This window comes from Hyla sarda, chromosome 9 (genome assembly GCF_029499605.1).
Source record: "Hyla sarda isolate aHylSar1 chromosome 9, aHylSar1.hap1, whole genome shotgun sequence".
Classification (NCBI taxonomy): domain Eukaryota; kingdom Metazoa; phylum Chordata; class Amphibia; order Anura; family Hylidae; genus Hyla; species Hyla sarda.
The window spans coordinates 64,374,905-64,397,497 of NC_079197.1; the positions used below are offsets into that span (position 1 = coordinate 64,374,905).

The following is a 22,593-nucleotide window of genomic DNA, read 5'->3' on the forward strand; positions in this document are numbered from 1 at the left end:
AGGGGTGTAGTTTCCAAAATGGGGTCACATGCAAGTATTTATTTTTTGGGGTTTATGTCAGAACCGCTGTAAAATCAGCCACCCCTGTGCAAATCACCAATTTGGGCCTCAACTGTACATAGTGCACTCTCACTCCTGAGACTTGTTGTGCACCCGCAGAGCATTTTACGCCCACATATGGGGTATCTCCGTACTCAGGAGAAATTGCGTTACAAATTTTGGGGGTCTTTTTTTCCTTTTACCTCTTGTGAAAATAAAAAGTAAAGGGCAACACCAGCATGTTAGTGTAAAATTTTTTTTTTTTACATTAACAGGCTGGTGTAGACCCCAACTTTTCCTTTTCATAAGGGGTAAAAGGAGAAAAAGCCCCCCAAAATTTGTAGTGCAATTTCTCTTGAGTACGGAAATACCCCATATGTGGCCCTAACCTGTTTCTTTGAAATACGACAGGGCTCCGAAGTGAGAGAGCGCCATACGCATTTGAGGACTAAATTAGGGATTGCATAGGGGTGGACATAGGGGTATTCTTCCCAAACAGGGTGCCTCCAGCAGTTGCTAAACTCCCAGCATGCCTGGACAGTCAGTGGCTGTCCAGAAATGCTGGGAGTTGTTGTTTTGCAACAGCTGGAGGCTCCATTTTGGAAACACTGCCATACAATACCTTTTTCATTTCTATTGGGGGGGACAGTGTAAGGGGGTGTATATGTAGTGTTTTACTCTTTATTAGGTGTTAGTGTAGTGTTTTTAGGGTACATTCACACTGGCGGGTTACGGTGAGTTTCCCGCTAGGAATTTGCGCTGCGGTGAAAAATTTGCCGCAGCTCATACTTGAAGCAGGAAACTTACTGTAAACCCCACCCGTGTGAATGTACTTTGTACGTTCACATGGGGGGGGGGCAAACCTCCAGCTGTTTCAAAACTACAACTCCCAGCATGTACTGACCGACCGTGCATGCTGGGAGTTGTAGTTTTGCAACAGCTGGAGGCACACTGGTTGGAAAACCTTCAGTTAGGTTCTGTTACCTAACTCAGCTAGACCCGTAATGACCATAGACCCGTAATGCAAAACTACAACTCCCAGCATGCATGGTCTGTCAGTACATGCTGGGAGTTGTAGTTTTGCAACAGCTGGACCCACACTGGTTGGAAAACCTTCAGTTAGGTTCTGTTACCTAACTCAGTATTTTCCAACCAGTGTGCCTCCAGCTGTTGCAAAACTACAATTCCCAGCATGTACTGATCACAGAAGGGCATGCTGGGAGATGTAGTTATGCTGGAGGTACGCAACTACAACTCCCAGCCTGCCGAGACAGCTGTTTGCTGTGTGGGCATGCTGGAATTTGTAGTTTTGCAACATCTGGAGGGCTACAGTCTAGAGACCGCTATAGTGATCTCAGACTGTAGCCCTCTAGATGTTGCTAGGCAACTCACCGGCTTCCGTCGCATCCAGGGAGCCGTCCTCTTCTGCCGCCCGCCGCCCGCAGATCTCCCTCGCCGTCCGCCGATCGCCGTCGCTCCGCTGCCTCCGGACGGGTAAGTGGACTCCAGCGCCGCTCCTCTTCGTTTTGCCCGTTCTGCCCCGCCTATTGTGGGTGGGCAGGACGGGGAAAACGAAAGTAACCCCCCCGCCCCTGATCAGCTATTGGTGGTCACGTCTAGACCACCAATAGCAGGGATAGGAGGGGTGGCACCTCTGCCACCTCACTGCTATCGCTTTAGGGGGATCGTGGGTGTCTTAGACACCCGCGATCCCCCTTATATTCCGGGTCACCATAGACCCGTAATGACCCGGAATCGGCGCAAATCGCAAGTGTGAATTCACTTGCGATTTGCGCCGATCGCCGACATGGGGGGGTCTAATGACCCCCCTGGGCATTTGCACGGGGTGCCTGCTGATAGATATCAGCAGTCACCCCGGTCAGGTCCCCACCCTGCACGCTGCGGGGACCGAAATTCCCATGGGCGTATGGATACGCCCTTCGTCCCCAACAGGTTAAAGGGGTACTCTGGTGGAAAACTTTTTATTTTTATTTTTTAAATCAACTGGTACCAGAAAGTTAACCAGATTTGTAAATGACTTCTATTAAAAAATCTTAATCCTTCCAGTACTTATTAGCTGCTGAATACTACAGAGGAAATTATTTTCTTTTTGGAACACAGTGCTCTCTGCTGACATCACAAGCACAGTACTTTCTGCTGACATTTCTGTCCATTTTAGGAACTGTCTAGAGCAGTATATGTTTGCTATGGGGATTTTCTCCTACTCTTGACAGTTCTTAAAATAGACTGAGATGTCAGCAGAGAGCACTGTGCTTGTGATGTCAGCAGAGAGCTCTGTGTTCCAAAAAGAAAATAATTTCCTCTGTAGTATTCAGTAAGTAAGTTTTCCTCCGGAGTACCCCTTTAACCTGGCCTTGGACTCTTTATTGCCCCTGCCTGACCTAGGATTAGCGGTACTACCTTCGGGTGGTTATATAGGAAAACCACGCTCTGGCTTGAGTCACAAACACGAAGGGGTTAAAACCATCTACCCCTTGGGCACTAACATCTGCCCTGCATCTACCTCACTACACCATAGCATATATATATATATATATATATATATATATTTATATATATATTGGGACATTTGGGGGAAGGACGATGTGTGTTTACAGTATACTGCCTTGTGCAATGAGGAACAATGAGGAAAGAGTGATAGGACATGACAAAGGAAAAGATTTACATGTCCATATAACAAATGGATTTTTGGTGATTGCAGAACTGGGGCAGACAGATAAGCAAAATTATATGCTTATGCAGCGTTTTTTAACCTAAAGTTGAAGTACTTTAAGCTTAAAGGGGTACTCCTGTGGAAAACTCTTTTTTTATATATCAACTGGTGCCAGAAAGTTAAACAGATTTGTAAATTACTTCTATTACAAAATCTTAATCCTTCCAGTGCTTTTTAGGGGCTGTATACTACAGAGGAAATGTTTTTCTTTTTGGATTTCTCTTATGTCACGACCACAGTGCTCTCTGCTGACCTCTGCTGTCCATTTTAGGAACTGTCCAGAGCAGAAGAAAATCCCCATAGCAAACATATGCTACTCTGGACAGTTCCTAAAATAGACAGCAGAGGTCAGCAGAGAGCACTGTGGATGTGACATAAGAGAAATCCAAAAAGAAAAACATTTCCTTTGTAATATACAGCCCCTAAAAAGTACTGGAAGGATTAAGATTTTTTAATAGAAGTAATTTACAAATCTGTTTAACTTTCTGGCACCAGTTAATAAAAAAAAAAAAATGTTTTCCACAGGAGTACCCCTTTAACAGTAGTCTGTTATTTCATACCTGTAGCAATAGTTCCCTGAGTCGCTGTAGCTGGGATTCAAGTTGCTTGTTGTGATCCTCCAATATCTGCATACGAGTCTCTAAACGATTTTTGTGATGCCGCAGTATCCGTGCCTCACTTAGCAATTCTTCACTTTGTATGTCAGCACTGCAGCTGCCTCCAAAATCAGGTGACACCTCCCCAAAAAAGGCACCCTCTCCTACCTCTGCATGCTGCCATTTCAATCGTTTTAATTCTCCCTGAAGAATCCTGCAGTGAAAGAATGCTGAACATTAACACATATATTGCAGTTTAGTTTTAATGCAATGTATTCTTATGTAAGGTTTCTTCTTCACACATTTTTTTACATGAAGGCATAAAAACGACACATTACACCACATAATACACAAATATTTAGCATCTCTATTTTTTCCCCTTTAAATTACACTGGGGAGATTTATTAAAACCTGTGCAGATAAAAATTTGATCAGTTGTCCATAGCAACCCACTAACAATTAAAAGAAGTAGAGATGAGCGAACTTACAGTAAATTCGATTCATCACAAACTTCTCGGCTCGGCATTTGATGTCTTTTCCTGCATAAATTAGTTCAGCTTTCAGGTGCTCCGGTGGGCTGGAAAAGGTGGATACAGTCCTAGGAGACTCTTTCCTAGGAATGTATCCACCTTTTCCAGTCCACCGGAGCACCTGAAAGCTGAACTCATTTATGCAGGATAAGTCATCAACTTCCGAGCCGAGAAGTGACGAATCGAATTTACTGTAAGTTCGCTCATCTCTAAAAAGAAGCAATCTGGTTGCCATGGGCAATTGATCAACTTTCCATTTGCTCATGTTTTGATAAATCTCTTCCATTGAATTGACTGCTGCAAAGTCCAAACGTTTTTTGTAATAATTTCCCCTTCACAATTAAAACAAAGTTAATTTCACATATTTTGGCCATTTTACTCCCTTTTTGATTTAATATTAAAGGTAATCTGTTGGTACAGACAGGTAGTGCAGGTGACACTTATGACAACCATACATACCTTTTCCCGTTTTGTGCTCTGGTTCTCCCACCATCTTCCCCATATCTTCCATTCCAGGGTCGACTTGGAGCATGGGCAGAGCTTCGTAACGTCACTGCTGCTATTTGCTAGCAGCAGGACCCAGCAGAGAAGCCGCAGCGGTGACGTCGGGAAGCTCTGCCCATGCTCCAAGTCGGCCTTGAAACAGAAGATATGGCGGAAGATTGTGGGCGAATCAGAGCACTGATTTGGACCAGGTAAGTAACCATGTCTGTATCAACAGGTTAGTGCAGGTAAAACTAATGACAGATTTCCTTTAGCCTCTTCCCGCCCCCAAACCTCACTGAACACACAGAGCTGCTGATCGGAGAATAGGCAGTGTATTTCGCAGCACATTTTGCACTGTGGGACCGCACCCTAAAATGTATGAAAAGTGCTCGTACCGTGCACAAAAAAGATTTGCAAAAAAAAACTGAGCACAGAGGACATATAAAGCTCCAAATAAGTACATTTGAGGCTCACTTAGCTTATAAAGTTTTAGAAGTTGTGTTCAGTCATTTAGTTTACATTTAAAGGGGTACTCCACTGACCCAGCATCCCGAACATTTAGATCAAAATGCTGAGTGCGGGGATTGTGATGTCACGGCCACGACCCTCGTGACGTCACACCCCCTCAATGCAAGTCTATGGGAGGGGGCATGACGTCACAACCCCCGCAGCCTGTACACAGCATTCGGAACTAAATGTTCCAGACACTGGGGGAGTGTAGTATCCCTTTAACTCTGCAGCATAAAATTTAGGGTGTATTCACATGTATAGTATCCTGCACCTATTTGATGCGCAGGATTTAAAGCTGCAGATTTAAAGCTGCGTTCACTCATTTAATTTACATTGAACTCTACAGCATAAAATCGGCAGCTTCCAATCAGATTGCTTCTTTTAATTTTTGAAAAGGCCTCTGAAAAATGAAAAAAGCTATCTGATTGGTTGCTATGGGCAACTCAGCAACTTTTCCTCAGGACAGGTTTTGATAAATCTCCCCCTATATGTTAACCCCTTAACGACGAAGGACGTAAATGTATGTCCTGGTGAGGTGGTACTTAATGCACCAGAACGTACATTTACGTCCTAAGCATAACCGCGGGCATCAGAGCGATGCCCGAATCATGCACGGCAGGTCCTGGCTGTTGATCGCAGCCAGGGACCCACCGGTAATGGGCGGGCCATGATGTCACGAGGGGGTGGGGCTGTTACAGCACGATGTTCCGGCCCCTGTATCGCCGGTCATTATGTACAGAGCGAGTTTTCTCTGTGCAGTAATGATAGCGGGGTACTGCAGCCGAGATCCCGGGGGTCCCCAGCAGCGGGACCCCTGTTATCTGACATCTTATTCCCTATCCTTTGGATGCTAGGGGCGGAGTACCCCTTTAAGGACCAAGCTAATTTTTGCCTTAACCCCTTAAGAGCGCATCTTAGTGCACGGCGCCGTACATTTACGGCACGGTGTTCCGTGATCGCCGCGTCACTGGACACGGTGATCGGGTCGAGATGGCTGCTGTTATCTAACAGCAGCCAACCCGGCATATCACCCAGGGGGATCCTGAGACCACCCCCATATCGGCGATCTGACCAGCGAATCACCGATCTTCCGGCCAATCGGGTCTCTGGAGACCTGGTGACCCAGAAGATAAGGGTGACCGACAAGGTCTGAGACAGCGCAAATCACCCTTGAGCTCCAGGAGGGAGGTGGCATGGGTGCCACCTCCCGATCGATGTGTTGGATGGTCCAATCACTGCAGCGGCGGGGAATATGAAATCCTGTTCCTCCGCTCTGCTCACTCACTGCAGTTCGGGTCAGGGAGCAGAGCGGAGCTACAGGACCCCTACCTGCTGCGGGCATGCTGGAACTTGTAGTGCGCCCGCCAGATCATTGGTGAGTGGTGAGGGACAGGTGACAGGAGACAGGGAGAGGTTAGAGAGGGAGATAAAAAAAAAGTAATTTTGCAGCTTCACCCCTGTACTGTCTGGGGGTCACCTGACTGACCCAGACAGTATTTTAGGGTGCTGCTGCCTCACCCCTTTTTTGGGGGGGAGAGTGTAGAGTTTTTTTTTTTTTCAGTTTTCTTTTTTTTTTCGCTTTTTTTTTGGGTCGACTGTGGGCGACTGTGTTGGTTGTAACCAACAACTGTTTGGTGCTGCCTGGCTGGACCCTGATTGCTGATCAGTAATCTTTTTTTTACTGATCAGCTTTTTGGGAGGTGTATTTTTTTATTTTTTTATGTTTTTTGGGGCGTTTTTTTTTTCTAACTGGTAAAAACGTTAAAAACACAACACTACACTACACTCTTTGAAATAAAGTGCAAAGCACACATACCCATAGATACCTACATTAACCCCATCTCATTAACCCCTTTCCATTACAATGTCTCTGTGGTGGAGGCATATGCTTTTATTGCCTCCGACTCCAAATCCGCCAGTGAAGGAGAAGAGGAAGACCCCTCTTTCCTTCTTTCTACCTCTTCCCCCTCATCATCAAGAGATGATGAGCCCCCGTAGAAGGCAGTGCCACAGGGCAATGCCAGTAGAGGCCCCCCCAAACTAGCGTCCCTCTTCCCAGTGCCAGTTTCCCTGTCCCCCTTAAAGATGACCCCGTCTGGACCCCAGTTCCGGACAATTATGAGCCACGGATTCCTGGGTTTGTGAAACATCCAGGAATCCAAATTGACACAACAGGCCTCACTGAAATAGACACAATTTATGTCCCAAAGCCCTGACTGTTTTTAACCCCTTAAGGACCCGGCGTTTTTTGGTTTTAGCTCCTTCGTTTTTTCTTCCTTACCTTTAAAAAATCGTAACTCTTAAAATTTTGCAACTAAAAATCTGTATTATGGCTTATTGTTTGCGCCACAAATTTCACTTTGTAATGATATCAGTCATTTTGCCCAAAAATCTATGGCAAAACGGGAAAAAAAATCATTGTGCGACAAAATTTTAAAAATACAGCCATTTTGTAACTTTTGGGGGCTTCCGTTTCTATGTAGTAAATTTTTCGGTAAAAATGACACCTTATCTTTATTCTCTAGGTCCATACGGTTAAAATGATACCCTACTTGTATAGGTTTGATTTTGTATTGCTTCAGAAAAAAATCATAACTACATGCAGGAAAATGTATACGTTTAAAATTGTCATCTTCTGACCCCTATAACTTTTTTATTTTTCCGTGTTCATAGCACTATTAGGGTTAATTTTTTGCGCCGTAATCTGAAGTTATTGTCGGTACCATTTTTGCATTGATCAGACTTTTTGATCGCTTTTTATTCATCTTTTCATGATATAAAAGGTGACCAAAAATAGGCTATTTTTGAATTTTTAATTTTCTTGCGCGTACGCCATTGACCGTGCGGTTTAATTATTGGTATATTTTTTTAAACAGGACATTTCCGCACACGGCGATACCACATATGTTTACTTTTGTTTTTATTTACACAGTTTTTTTTTATTATTGGAAATGCCGGGGAAGGTATAATTCAAAGGGTTAATGATTTTTTTACACTTTTCTTTTGCAATATTATAGCCCCCATAGGGGGCTATAACATTGCATTTACTGATCTTTAACTGTGCTCAATGCATGTCCATAGGGAAGCATTGATCGGGGTTTTCGGCGATTGATTGCTCAAGCCTGGATCTCAGGCTTGAAGCATCCAATCGGCGATCGGACTGCAGGAAGGAAGGTAAGAGACCTTCCTCCTGTAGTACAGCTGTTCGGGATTGCCACGGTGAAATTGCGGCATCCCGAACAGCTCCCTGAGCTAACCGGCACTTTTTACTTTCACTTTAAGCCGCATGGCTCAGCTTTGAGCGCGCGGCTAAAGGGTAGATAGCGCGCTATTAGAGGCGGGTCCCTGCTTCACTATGACATCGGGCCCGCCGTGATATGATGCGGGGTCACCGTGGGACCCCGCGTTATATCACGGGAGCAGGACCAAGGACGTACTCATACGTCCTTGGTCCTTAAGGGGTTAAGCTAGACCTGACAGATGGACCCCCATCAATGCAGCTGAGATGAGGACATTTTGGGGCCTTGTTCTGCATATGGGCCTAGTGAAAAAGCCGAGCATTCTGCAATATTGGAATGTGGATGTTCTTTAGAACACCCCACTTTACCGTGTGGCCATGAAAAGGGCTCGCTTTGAATCTATCCGGAAATATTTGCACTATGCAGATAATGCAACATGTCCGCCTAGAGATGATCCCACCTATGACCACCTTTTTAAAATACGTCCGGTCATAGATCATTTTACCACTAAATTTGCAGAGGCCTATGTCCCCCAAAAATATATTGCCATTGATGAGTCCCTTATTAGTTTGAAAGGAAGGCTCTTTTTCCGCCAGTACATTCCCAGTAAAAGGGTAAGGTATGGTGTGAAAGTATACAAGCTCAGTGAGAGTACCTCAGGGTACACTTACAGATTTAGGGGGTACGAAGGGAAGGATTCCTGCATTGAACCCCCAAAATGCCCCCCCCCCCCCCCATCCTGGGCGTTAGCGGGAAAATTGTGTGGGAACTGATTTACCCACTGCTGAATAAAGGTCACCACCTCTATGTGGATAACTTTTATACAAGCATCCCACTCTTCAAGTCCCTTTCCGCCAGAGCCACTGTTGCTTGTGGCACTGTGCGGAAAAATCAGAGAGGCCTTCCAAAAGATCCCATAAAAACGCCAATCCCTAGTTGTGAAAGTAGGGCCCTTACTAGTGACAATATGTTGCTGGTCAGGTATAAGGACAAGAGGGATGTCCTTATGCTGACCACAATTCACAGTAATGGCAGCACCCTTGTCACTGTATGAGGTACCGCAACACCAGTCCTCAAACCTGATTGTATCCTGGACTACAATCAGTATATGGGAGGAGTTGATCTCTCAGATCAAGTCCTCAGACCATATAGCACCATGCTACAAAAAAGTAGCGGTGTACATGGTCCAGACAGCATTGTACAATGCTTTTGTACTATTCCGGAGTGCTGGCAACATTGCTGGGGACATTCCTTCATTTCCAGGAGGTAGTGATCAAGGCCCTGATCTTTGGTGACCAAGAAGGTGCGGGCCCAAGTACCTTTGGAACTGAAGGAACCCGAATTGTACAGGGCAACATGTTCCAGGGGAGGTCCCCCACACTGGAAAAAAGGGACGATCCCAAAGAAGATGCCGAGTCTGTACTAAAAAAGAGATAAGAAAGGACACCATTTTCCAGTGTGACAACTGTCCTGAAAAACCAGGCCTCTGCATCAAAGAATGCTTCAAGGCGTATCATACATCTATGGAGTATTACATTTACGATTTACCCCATTTTTATTCTTCCCCAAATTAACTGCGCTTTGTACACGAGCCTGGATGCGGCGTTGTACAATACAACTTTGTGTTGGTTCCAATGTGTTGGTGACGTTGTACATGAGCTTGGGACCACGGCTATGTACAGCGCTTTTCCAATGCATTGGCAACACAGGGACATTTCAGTCCCTGGTGTAATAATGCTTAAAATTCCCAAGAACGTTGATCCAGGGATTTATTCTGATAATATTTATTCTGATAATATTCTCATATTTGGAGTCGGGAAGGAATTTTTCCCCCTGGCATGAGGCAAATTGGCATCCGCCTCATAAGGTTTTTTTTTCCCTTCCTCTGGATCAACACAGTAGGGCAGTGTTTCCCATCCAGGTTGCCACCAGCTATTACAAAACTACAACTCCCAACATGCTGGGAGTCGCAGTTTTGCAACAGCTGGAGGCACCCAGGTTGGGAAACGCTGCAATAGGCAGAGATTTACTAACAACTATCAGACACCACTGTGCAAATCACTAATTTAGGCCTCAAATGCGCATGGAGCTCTCTCATTCCTGAGCCCAGGTGCATTTGCCTAGCAACAGTTTAGGGCACATTTCTGTCCTCGGGAGAAATTGCTTCACAATTTTGGAGGACATTTTCTACTTTTACCTTTTGTGAAAAAGAAAAGTTGGGGGCTATACCAGCATGTTTTTGTAAAAAAAAAAAAAAAAAAATATATATATATATATATATATATATATATATATATATTTCTACACAAAGAGTACAGAAATACCCCATATGTGTACGTAAAGTGCTCTGCAGGCACACAACAGGGCTCATGAGTGCACCATGTACATTTTAGGCCTAAATTGGTGATTTCCATAAGGGTGGCTAATAGTTGCGGCGTTTATGACATAAAATCCCCCCAAAAAACGCCCACATGTGACCCCAATTTGGAAACTACACCCCTCAAGGAATGTAATGAGGGGTGCAGTGATCTTTTACATCCCACAGGTGTCTTATGGATTTTTGGAGCAGTGGTCCATGTAAATGAAAAATTCTATTTTTCATATGCACAGTCCACTGTACCAAAGATCTGTCAAATGCCAGTGGGGTGTAAATGCTTACTGCAAACCTTGTTACATTCCTTAAGGGGTGTAGTTTCCAAAATGGGGTCACATGTGGGGGGTTTTCACTGTTCTGGCACCATGGGGGCTTTGTAAACGCACATGACCTCTGACTCTAATTCCAGTCAAATTCGCTATCCAAAAACCCAATGGCATGCCTTCTATTAGGAGCCCTATTGTGTACCCACAGAGCACTTTATGTCCACATATGGGGTGTTTCCATACTCAGTAGAAAAAGACCTCCAAAATTTGTAACCCAATTTCTTCCATTACCCCTTGTGGAAATGAAAAATTTTGGGTAACACCTACATTTTAGTGAAAAAAATCTAATTTTTCATTTTTTTTAATGAAAATTCACCAAACACCTGTGAGGTGATAAGGCTCACTATACCCCTTGTTACATTCCTTGAGGGGTGTAGTTTCCAAAATAGTATGTCATGTGTTTTTTTTTTTTTTTTTTGCTGTTCTGGCACCATTGGGGCTTCCTAAATGCAACATGCCCCCCAAAAACAATTTCAGCAAAATTCTCTTTCAAAAAGCCAAATTTTTCTCCTTGTCTTCTGAGCATTGTAGTGCGCCAGCAGAGCACTGAACATCCACATATGGGGTGTTTTCGCAATCTGGAGAAATTGGGCTTTAAATTTTGAGGTCCATTTTCTCCTATTACCCCTTGTGAAAATGAAAAATTTAAGGTAACACTATCATTTTAGTGTTAAAAATAAAATTTTCCATTTTCACGTCCAAATTCAACACAAAGTCGTCAAACACCTGTGAGGTGTTAAGGCTCAATATACCTCTTGTTATGTTCCTTGAGGGGTTTAGTTTCCAAAATAGTATGCCAAGTGTTTTTTTTTTTTTTTTTTTGCTGTTCTGGCACCATGGGGGCTTCCTAAATGCAACATGCCCCCCAAAAACCATTTCAACAAAATTCTCTTTCAAAAAGCCAAATTTTGCTCCTTGTCTTCTGAGCATTGTAGTGCACCAGCAGAGCACTTAACATCCACATATATGGGGTGTTTTTGCAATCGGGAGAAATTGGGCTTAAAATTTTGGGATCCATTTTCTCCTATTACCCCTTGTGAAAATGAAAAATTTGAGGTAACACCATAATTTTAGTGTTAAAAATCTAATTTTCCATTTTCACGTCCAACTTCAACGCAAAGTCGTCAAACACCTGTGTTAAGGCTCAATATACCCCTTGTTACATTCCTTCAGGGGTGTAGTTTCCAAAATAGTATGCCATGTAGTTATTTTTTATTTTTTATTTTTTTTAGCTGTTCTGGCACCATGGGGCTTCCTAAATGCAACATGGCCCCCAAAAACCATGACAGCAAAATTCTCTTTCAGAAATCCCACAGTTGGGCTTCAAATTTTGGGGATGCTTTTTCTCCTAATACCACTTTTAAAAATAAAAAAAATGGGGCTTGATTTTTCTCCTCCACTTTGCTGCTATTCTTGTGAAATACCTAAAGGGTTAACAAACTTTCTGAATGTCATTTTGACTACTTTGAGGGGTGTAGTTTCTATAATTGAGGGGTGTCATTTCTCACAGAAAGGCCCATCCAATCCACTTCAAACTTAACTGGTCCCTCAAAAATTCAGATTTTGAAATTTTTGTGAAAATTTTGAAAATTGCTGCTATACTTTGAAGCCCTCTAATGTCTTCAAAAAGTAAAAATATGTCAACTTTATGATTTGGCCGATTCGCCGAATTTTCCGAAAAAGTTTGTGTCGATCCGAATTTTTTCGCGGCGAATCTATATTAAAAAAGGCTATTTCTAACCTACATACAGCCTAAATAGGGGTATATAACATTTTGCTGTGTTCTAAAACACATATGGAAGTGGTAGTGAAATAATACTGTTATTCAGAATAACATGCAGATTACCGGCATCGCTTTTAGAATCACTGCCGCACAGCAGCACAATTACAGAGCCTGGTGGTTGCATCAGTGTCAGGAGACCATATAGTGACCAAATGACACAGCGTGGAGGTGTTGGCAGCATGAGACGACCATATAGTGGCTGAATGGCACAGCGTGGATGTGTTGGCAGCATGAGGACACCATATAGTGGCTGAATGACAGTGTGGACATGTTGGCAGCATGAGGAGACCATATAGTGGCTGAATGACACAGCTTGGAGGTGTTGGCAGCATGAGGACAACATATAGTGGCTGAATGACACAGTGTGGACATGTTGGCAGCATGAGGAGACCATATAGTGGCTGAATGACACAGTGTGGACATGTTGGCAGCATGAGGAGACCATATAGTGGCTGAATGGCACAGCGTGGAGGTGTTGGCAGCACATAGGCGTGCGCAGCCTATTGCATTAGGGTGTGCACCCTAAAACACAAACTGACTCTGCGCGCATGCGTGTGTGTGTGTTTATGTATGTGTGTGTATATATATACACACTCCTGCTTGCATAGTGTAGGAGGATTGGATCCAGGGCCAGTTATAGGCTTGGCATGGCCCTGGGCAAAATCGGAAGTGGGGTCCCAAAAGTCGTAATAGTGCACTAATCAGATTAGCACATTTTTGGTCACTTCAAATACCATAAAAAATATCTAAAAAGCAAAAAAAATAAAAAATGGTACCGATAAAAACTACAAATCACTTCGCTAAAAATGACCCTCATACATTCTCATATACAGAAAAATGAAAGTGCTATAGGGATCAGAATAGTACAGATTTTATATTTTTGTATTCACATTAGGTTGGCAGCATAGTTCCCCCACATTAGGTTGGCAGTATAAATCTCCCACATTAGGATGGAAATATATTTCCCCCACATTAGGTTGGCAGTATAGTTCCCCCACATTAGGTTAGTAGTACAGTTCTCCCACATTAGGTTGGCAGTATAGTTCCCCCACATTAGGTGCAATATAGTTCCCACACATTAGGTTAGTAGTACAGTTCCCCCCCATTAGGTGCAGTACAGTTCCCCCACATTAGGTTAGTTGTACAGTTCCCCCACATTAGGTGCAGTACAGTTCCCCCACATTAGGTTGGCAGTATAGTTCCCCCAAATTAGGTTGGCAGTATAGTTCCTCCACATTAGGTTGGCAGTATAGTTCCCCCACATTAGGTCAGTAGTACAGTTCCTCCACATTAGGTGCATTATAGTCCCCCACATTAGATGCAGTACAGTTCCCCCACATTAGGTGCAGTATAGTTATAATTGTAGCGAGGAGGACAAGTCTAGAATTTACCATGAGGCTTACGGCACTAATTCTACCCCTGATCTTATATTTGCCAAGGGGTTCAATGGGCGGAGCCAAAGGGTTGTCAAAAATAGGTTTTGCCATGTATGATTGTGAGAGTCTATTATATGTAGGCTCACAGCTCAGGACTACATTCCCATCATGTATGATTGTGACTGTCTATTATATGTAGCCTACATATAATAGACAATCACACATGATGGGGATGTAGTCCTTAGCTGTGAGATAAAATATAATAGACAGTCACAATCATACATGATCAGGGCTGGTGCAAGGACTTTTGGCACCCTAGGTGAAAGCTAATTTTGCCGCCCCCTTGACCCCACACATTGGCTCTGCCCTTTGACACGCCCAACCTTACTACTGGGGTGACACACTGTAACAAACCCCCTCCTCATGAAATCTCCTTACTACAGGGGTGACACACTGTAACAAACCTCCTCCTCATGTAATCTCCTTACTACTGGGGTGACACACTGTAACAAACCTCCTCCTCCTCATGTAATCTCCTTACTACTGGGGTGACACACTTGGTGGCGTTGCTAGGGTTGGTGTCACCCGGTGCGGTAGAAAATGGTGTCACCCCATACCTTCCCCCCCCCGTAAGTTTTTAGCCTGTTGTGACAGACACCACTGTTGTAGCGCTTTGTGAGAAATTCCAGTATAATAATAAGATATACCAGTTGCCACAGAATGGGAAAGTGTTAAAGAAGTTTTCACCATTTAAATATACAGCTCCCAGAATTACTTAAAGGGATACTCCACTGGAAAACATTTACTTTTATATCAACTGGTGCCAGAAAGTTAAACAGATTTTTAACTCCTTAAGGACCCATGACGTACCGATACGTCATGAGTCCGCTCCCGATCTATAACGTGGGGCCGGGGTCGGGCTTGGCCTCTAACAACGGCCGGGACCCGTGGCTAATAGCGCATGGCATTGATCGCGGTGCCACGCGCGTCTAAAGTGAAAGCATGCCAGTTAGCTCAGGGAGCTTTTTGGGATAGCCGCTGCGAAATCGCGGCATCCCGAACAGCTTACAGGACAGCTAGAGGGTCCCTACCTGCCTCCTCGCTGTCCGATCGCCGAATGACTGCTCAGTGCCTGAGGTCCAGGCATGAGCAGTCAAGCGGCAGAATCATCGATCACTGGTTTCCAATGTAAAAGATCAGTGTGTGCAGTGTTATAGGTCCCTATGGGATAACAATGATCAGTGTGTGCAGTGTTATAGGTCTCTATGGGAGCTATAACACTGCAAAAAAAAGTGAATAAAGATCATTTAACCCCTTCCCTATTAAAAGTTTGAATTCCCCCCCCCCCATTTTCCCCCAAAAAAACACAGTGTAAATAAAAATAAAAAGAAACATATATGGTATCGCCGCGTGCTGAAATGTCCGAATTATAAAAATATATTGTTAATTAAACCGCACGGTCAATGGCGTACACGCAAAAATTCCAAAGTCCAAAATAGTGCACTTTTGGTCACTTTTTATATCATGAAAAAATGAATAAAAAGCGATCAATAAGTCCTATCAATGCAAAAATGGTACCGCTAAAAACTTCAGATCACGGCTCAAAAAATAAGCCCTCATAACACCCCATACACAGAAAAATTTAAAAGTTATAGGGGTCAGAAGATGACAATTTTAAACGTATTAATTTTCCTGCATGTAGTTATGATTTTTTCTAGAAGTACGACAAAATCAAACCTATATAAGTAGGGTACCATTTTAATCATATGGACCTACAGAATAAAGATAAGGTGTCATTTTTACTGAAAAATTTACTAAGTAGAGACAGAAGCCCCCAAAAATTACAAAACAGCGTTTTTTTTTTTCAATTTTGTCTCACAATGATTTTTTTTTCCGTTTCGACGTAGATTGTTGGGCAAAATGACTGATATCATTACAAAGTAGAATTGGTGGCGCAAAAAATAGGGCATCATATGGATTTTTAAGTGCAAAATTGAGAGAGTTATGATTTTCTAAAGGCAAGGAGGAAAAAACCCTCGGTCCTCAACCCCTTAAGGACACAGCCCATTTTCACCTCTAGGACGCAGCCCTTTTTTGCACATCTGACCACTGTCACTTTAAACATTAATAACTCTGGAATGCTTTTACTTATCAATCTGATTCCAAGATTGTTTTTTCGTGACATATTCTACTTTAACATAGTGGTAAATTTTTGTGGTAACTTGCATCCTTTCTTGGTGAAAAATCCCCAAATTTGATGAAAAAATGGAAAATTTTGCATTTTTCTAACTTTGAAGCTCTCTGCTTGTAAGGAAAATGGATATTCCAAATATTTTTTTTTTGGATTCACATATACAATATGTCTACTTTATGTTTGCATCATAAAATTTATGTGTTTTTACTTTTGGAAGACACCAGAGGGCTTCAAAGTTCAGCAGCAATTTTACAATTTTTCACAAAATTTTCAAACTCGCTATTTTTCATGGACCAGTTCAGGTTTGAAGTGGATTTGAAGGGTCTTCATATTAGAAATACCCCATAAATGACCCCATTACAAAAACTGCACCCCCCAAAGTATTCAAAATGACATTCAGTAAGTGTTTTAACCCTTTAGGTGTTTCACAGGAAAAGCAGCAAAGTGAAGGAGAAAATTCAAAATCTTCATTTTTTACACTTGCATGTTCTTGTAGACCCAATTTTTGAATTTTTACAAGGGGAAAAAGGATAAAATTTATACTTGAATTTGTAGCCCAATTTCTGTCAAGTAAGCACATATCTCATATGTCTATGTAAAGTGTTCGTCGGGCGCAGTAGAGGGCTCAGAAGCGAAGAAGCGACAAGGGGATTTTGGAGAGTACGTTTTTCTGAAATGGTTTTTGGGGGGCATGTTGCATTTAGGAAGCCCCTATGGTGCCAAAACAGAAAAAAACAAAACACATGGCATACCATTTTGGAAACTAGACCCCTTGGGGAACGTAACAAGGAATTAAGTGAGCCTTAATACCCCACAGGTGTTTCATGACTTTTGCATATGTTAAAAAAAAATAAAAAATTTTCACTAAAATGTGCTTCCCCCCAAATTTCACATTTTTGCAAGGGTTAATAGCAGAAAATACCCCCCAAAATTTGTAACCCCATCTCTTCTGAGTATGGAGGTACCCCATAAGTTGACCTGAAGTGCACTACGAGCGAACTACAATGCTCAGAAGAGAAGGAGTCATATTTGGCTTTTTTAGAGCAAATTTTGCTCGGGGGGCATGTCGCATTTAGGAAGCCCCTATGGTGCCAGGACAGCAAAAAAAAAAACACATGGCATACCATTTTGGAAACTAGACCCCTTGAGGAACATAACAAGGGATAAAGTGAACCTTAATAACCCACAGGTTTTTCACGACTTTTGCATATGTAGAAAAAAAATGTTTTTTTTTACCAAAAATGCTTGCTTTAGCAAAAATTTTACATTTTTAAAAAAGATAATAGCAGAAAATACCCCCCAAAATTTGAAGCCCAATTTCTCCCGATTCAGAAAACACCCAATATGGGGATGAAAAGTGCTCTGCTGGCGCACTACAGGTCTCAGAAGAGAAGGAGTCACATTTGGCTTTATGGAAGCAAATTTTGCTCTGGGGGCATGCCGCATTTAGGAAGCCCCTATGGTGCCAGGACAGAAAAAAAAACCACATGGCATACCATTTTGGAAACTAGACCCCTTGGGGAACGTAACAAGGGGTAAAGTGAACCTTAATACCCCACAGGTGTTTCACGACTTTTGCATATGTAAAAAAAAAATTATTATTTTTTACACTAAAATGCTTGTTTTCCCCCAAATTTTACAAGGGATAATAGCAGAAAATACCCCCCAAAATTTGTAACCCCATCTCTTCTGAGTATGGAAATACCCAATAAGAGGACGTGAAGTGCACTGGGGACGAACTACAATGCTCAGAAGAGAAGGAGCATCATTGAGCTTTTGGAGAGAGAATTTGGCCATGTGCATTTCCAAAGCCCCCTGTGGTGCCAGAACAGTGGACCCTCCCACATGTGACCCCATTTTTAAAACTACACCCCTCACGGAAGGTAATAAGGGGTGCAGGGAGAATTTACACCCCACTTGCATTTGACGGATCTTTGGAACAGTGGGCTGTGCAAATTAAAAATTTTATTTTTCATTTTCACAGACCCCTGTTTCAAAGATCTGTCAGACACCTGTGGGGTGTAAATGCTCACTGTACCCCTTATTACATTCCCTGAGGGGAGTAGTTTCCAAAATGGGGTCACATGTGGGTATTTATTGTTTTGCACTTATGTCAGAACCGCTGTAAAATCAGCCACCCCTGTGCAAATCACCAATTTAGACCTCAAATTTACATGGTGCACTCTCCCTTCTGGGCCTTGTTGTGCGTCCCCAGAACACTTTGCACCCACATATGGGGTATCTCCGTCCTCAGGAGAAATTGCGTTACAAATTTTGGAGGCTTTTTTTCTTTTACCGCTTGTGAAATTTTAAAGTATGGGGCAACACCAGTATGTTAGTGTACAAAAATGTTTTTTTTTACACTAACATGCTGGTGTAGACCCCAACTTTACCTTTTCATAAGGGGTAAAAGGAGAAAAAGCCCCCCAAAATTTGTAAGGCAATTTCTCCCGAGTACGGCGATACCCCATATGTGGCCCTAAACTGTTGCCTTGAAATACGACAGGGCTCCAAAGTGAGAGCGCCATGCGCATTTGAGGCCTAAATTAGGGATTTGCATAGGGGTGGACATAGGGGTATTCTACACCAGTGATTCCCAAACAGGGTGTCTCCAGCTGTTGCTAAACTCCCAGCATGCTTGGACAGTCAATGGCTGTCCGGAAATGCTGGGAGTTTTTGTTTTGCAACAGCTGGAGGCTCTGTTTTGGAAACACTGCTGTAGGATACGTTTTTCATTTTTATTGGGGGGGAAGGGGGGGCAGTGTATGTGTGTATATGTAGTGTTTTACTCTTTCTTTTATGTTAGTGTAGTGTAGCGTTTTTAGGTTACATTCACACTGATGGCGGATTACACTGAGTCTCCCGCTAGGAGTTTGAGCTGCGGCTGCAGCTCAAACTTGAAGCGGGGAACTCACTGTAATCCGCCGCCAGTGTGAATGTAACCTGTACAAAAGTACAACTCCCAGCATGCACTGACAGAAAGTGCATGCTGGGAGTTGTAGTTTTGCAACAGCTGGAGGCACACTGGTTGGAAAATACTGAGTTAGGTAATAGAACCTATTACCTAACTCGGTATTTCCCAACCAGTGTGCCTCCAGCTGTTGCAGAACTACAACTCTCAGCATGTACTGATTGCCAAAGGGAATGCTGGGAGATGTAGTTATGCAACAGCTGGAGGCACGCAAGTACAACTTTCAGCATGCCTAGACAGCCATTTGCTGTTCCTGAATGCTGGGAGTTGTAGTTTTGCAAGATTTAGAGGGGTTCAGGCTAGAGATCACTGACAGTGGTCTCTAAACTGTGGCCCTCCAGATGTTGCAAAACTACAAATCTCAGCATGCTAAGACAGCAAACTGCTGTCTGGGCATGCTGGGAGTTGTAGTTTTGTAACATCTGGAGGGCTACAGTTTAGAGACCACTGTCAGTGATCTCTAGCCTGAAGCCCTCTAAATCTTGCAAAACTACAACTCCCAGCATGCCAACACAGCAAACAGCTGTCAAGGCATGGTGGGAGTTGTAGTTTTGCAACATCTGGAGGGCCACAGTTTAGAGACCACTCTCCAAACTGTCGCCCTGCAGATGTTGCTAGGCAACAGACTCCCGGACACGCGGCGCCATACCTCCACCGCCGCCATGATCACAGCCTCCGCCGGGTAAGTGACCGCCGCTGCCGCCGCCGCCACTATTACACGGTTCCCCCCCGCTGTGCCCGGACACCGATGGGTGGGCATAGCGGGGGGGAACCGAACTTTAACCCCCCCGCCCCCAGTCTGCTATTGGTCGGTCACTCCGCCGATCAATAGCAGGGATAGGAGGGGTGGCAACCCTGCTACCTCACTCCTATCTCTTCAAGGGGGATCGAGGGTGTCTTGGACACCCCCAATCCCCCTTATTTTATTGCGGCGCCACCGTTGATGGGCAGGGGGAGAGCACTCCTCCTGCAAACACCATAGATGCCGTGATCAGAACTGATCACGGCATCTATGGGGTTAATGCTGCCGGGACCGGCGCGATCGTAGCCCCGGCAGCTGCGGTGGGACTCCGGCTGTGATTGACAGCTGAGCCCCACCTGCGATCTCCTGCGCTGCCCGCGGCAGAGCAGGAGATCGCTTGGACGTATGCATATGTCCATTTGCGCGAACGTGTAGTTCGCCTGGACGTATGCATACGTCCAAGAGCGAGAAGGGGTTAAGGGGTTAAATTACTTCTATTTAAAATTTTATACAGTACTTATAAGCTGTTGTATTCTCCACAGGAAATTGTGTAGTTCTTTCCAGTCTGTCCACAGTGCTCTGTCTGTCCATGATAGGAACTGTCCAGAGCAGGATATGTTTGCAATGGGGATTTGCTCCTACTATGGACAGTTTTTGACATGGACAGAGGTGTCAGCACAGAGCACTTTGGTCAGACAGAAAATAAATTAAAAAAGAAAAGAACTTCCTGTGAATCACTTATACAGCAGCTAATAAGTACTGGAAGGATTAAGATTTTTAAGTAGAAGTAATTTATAAGTCTGTTTAACTTTGTTTAGCCAGTTGATTTAAAAATTATTTTTTCCAGTAGAGTATCCCATTATGCAGTGGTAAGGTTATGCTGGGAGTTGTAGTTTCACTCACCATAACTGTAGAACTTAAAAGTGGCTACAGCTCTGATAGGACATGGAGAGGAGAATGTACAATGATATCAGCGACTACAGGTGACGTCTTCTCTATAGTGAGGAGAATACACAATGATATCAGTGATTACAGGTGATATCTTCTCTATAGTGAGGAGAATACACAATGATATCAGTGACTACAGATGACGTCTTCTCTATAGTGAGGAGAATACACAACCATATCAGTGACTACAGGTGACGTCTTCTCTATAGTGAGGAGAATACACAATGATATCAGTGATTATAGGTGACATCTCTATAGTGAGGGGAATACACAACCATATCAGTGACTATAGGTGAGGTCTTCTCTATAGTGAGAAGAATACACAATGATATCAGTGACTACAGGTGACATCTTCTCTATAGTGAGGAGAATAGACAATGATATCAGTGACTACAGGTGACATCTTCTCTATAGTGAGGAGAATACACAATGATATCAGTGACTACAGGGGACATCTTCTCTATAGTGAGGAGAATACACAATGATATCAGTGACTACAGGTGACGTCTTCTCTATAGTGAGGAGAGAACACAATGATATCAGTGATTACAGGTGACGTCTTCTCTATATTACAGGTGACGTCTTCTCTATAGTCTTCCCTTATCTAATTCAGATGGTACATACCACCGGGTCCAGCTAAAACTTCTCTCTGCAGAATGTGATGCCCAGACGTCTCCTCACTATGTCAGTGCATTCTCATCCTCTATATGAAAACAAGTATTATTATAAACCTGCCAGACACTGTATCCTCTAAATATAATACTACTATACACTACACTCTTTGATTATAAACCTACCATACACCATACCCACTGAATATAATACTACCACACATCTGTACATTCTGAATATAATACCAACACATACTGTACCCTCTGAATATAAATATGCTACATACTGTACCCCTGAATATAATACCGCCACACACTGTACCCTCAGCCTCAACACACACACACACAGAGAGAGACACACACACACACACACACACAGTCACACACAGACAGTCACACTCGGACACAGAGTCACACACACAGAGAGAGAGTCACACACAGAGAGAGTCACACACACAGACAGAGACACACAAACTGAGAGCGCTCCTTCTCTCCGGGCGCTCTGCGAGTGACGTCACGTCCTCCTGCGCGGCCCTGCGGAGGCACGTCGGGCCGGCGCAACAGAAGACGTGGGGGCGCAGGCCGGTTCACTGTGCAGGTGAGGGGGGGGGACGGTGGTCCTACTAGTACGGAGACAGCGCAAGTGAGGGGGGGGGACAGGGGGTGCAAGTACAGAGACAGCGCAAGTGAGGACGGGGGTGGGGGTGCTGCTAGTACGGAGACAGCGCAACTGAGGACCGGGGGCGTGCCTGGTGTCACCCCTTCAGGATGGTGTCACCCGGTGCGGGCCGCAACCCCCGCACCCCGGTCGCAATGCCACTGGACACACTGTAACAAACCTCCTCCTCATGTAATCTCCTTACTACTGGGGTGACACACTGTAACAAACCTCCTCCTCATGTAATCTCCTTACTACTGGGGTGATACACTGCAACAAACCTCCTCCTCATGTAATCTCCTTACTATTGGGGTGCAAAGACAAAAGGGAAAAAAGAGGGAACACGCGCCCCTATTGTGATACGTTTATAGGCAGTGAATAAGTGCAATAAAGGTCACACTTACCACAATGTGTTGCGCAAAAGGGAACAACCCCATACAGCGTATTAATCAGGTTAGGTTGTCAGCAGCCACGAT

General features: G+C 43.8%; 1 protein-coding gene across 18 annotated transcripts in view; it reads right to left on the reverse strand.

The window, feature by feature from the left end:
- DRP2 (dystrophin related protein 2) overlaps positions 1–22,593 on the reverse strand; it is a 1,527,660-nt gene that overhangs the window by 79,034 nt on the left and 1,426,033 nt on the right. For all 18 annotated transcript variants that reach the window (XR_008847731.1, XM_056539136.1, XM_056539139.1 and 15 more), the window contains one exon: positions 3,334–3,583. Coding sequence is in view for 17 of the 18 variants with exons in the window: in XM_056539136.1 (XP_056395111.1) it covers positions 3,334–3,583 (250 nt within the window). In the remaining variant the exon portion in view is untranslated. The remainder of the gene's footprint in view (positions 1–3,333; positions 3,584–22,593) is intronic.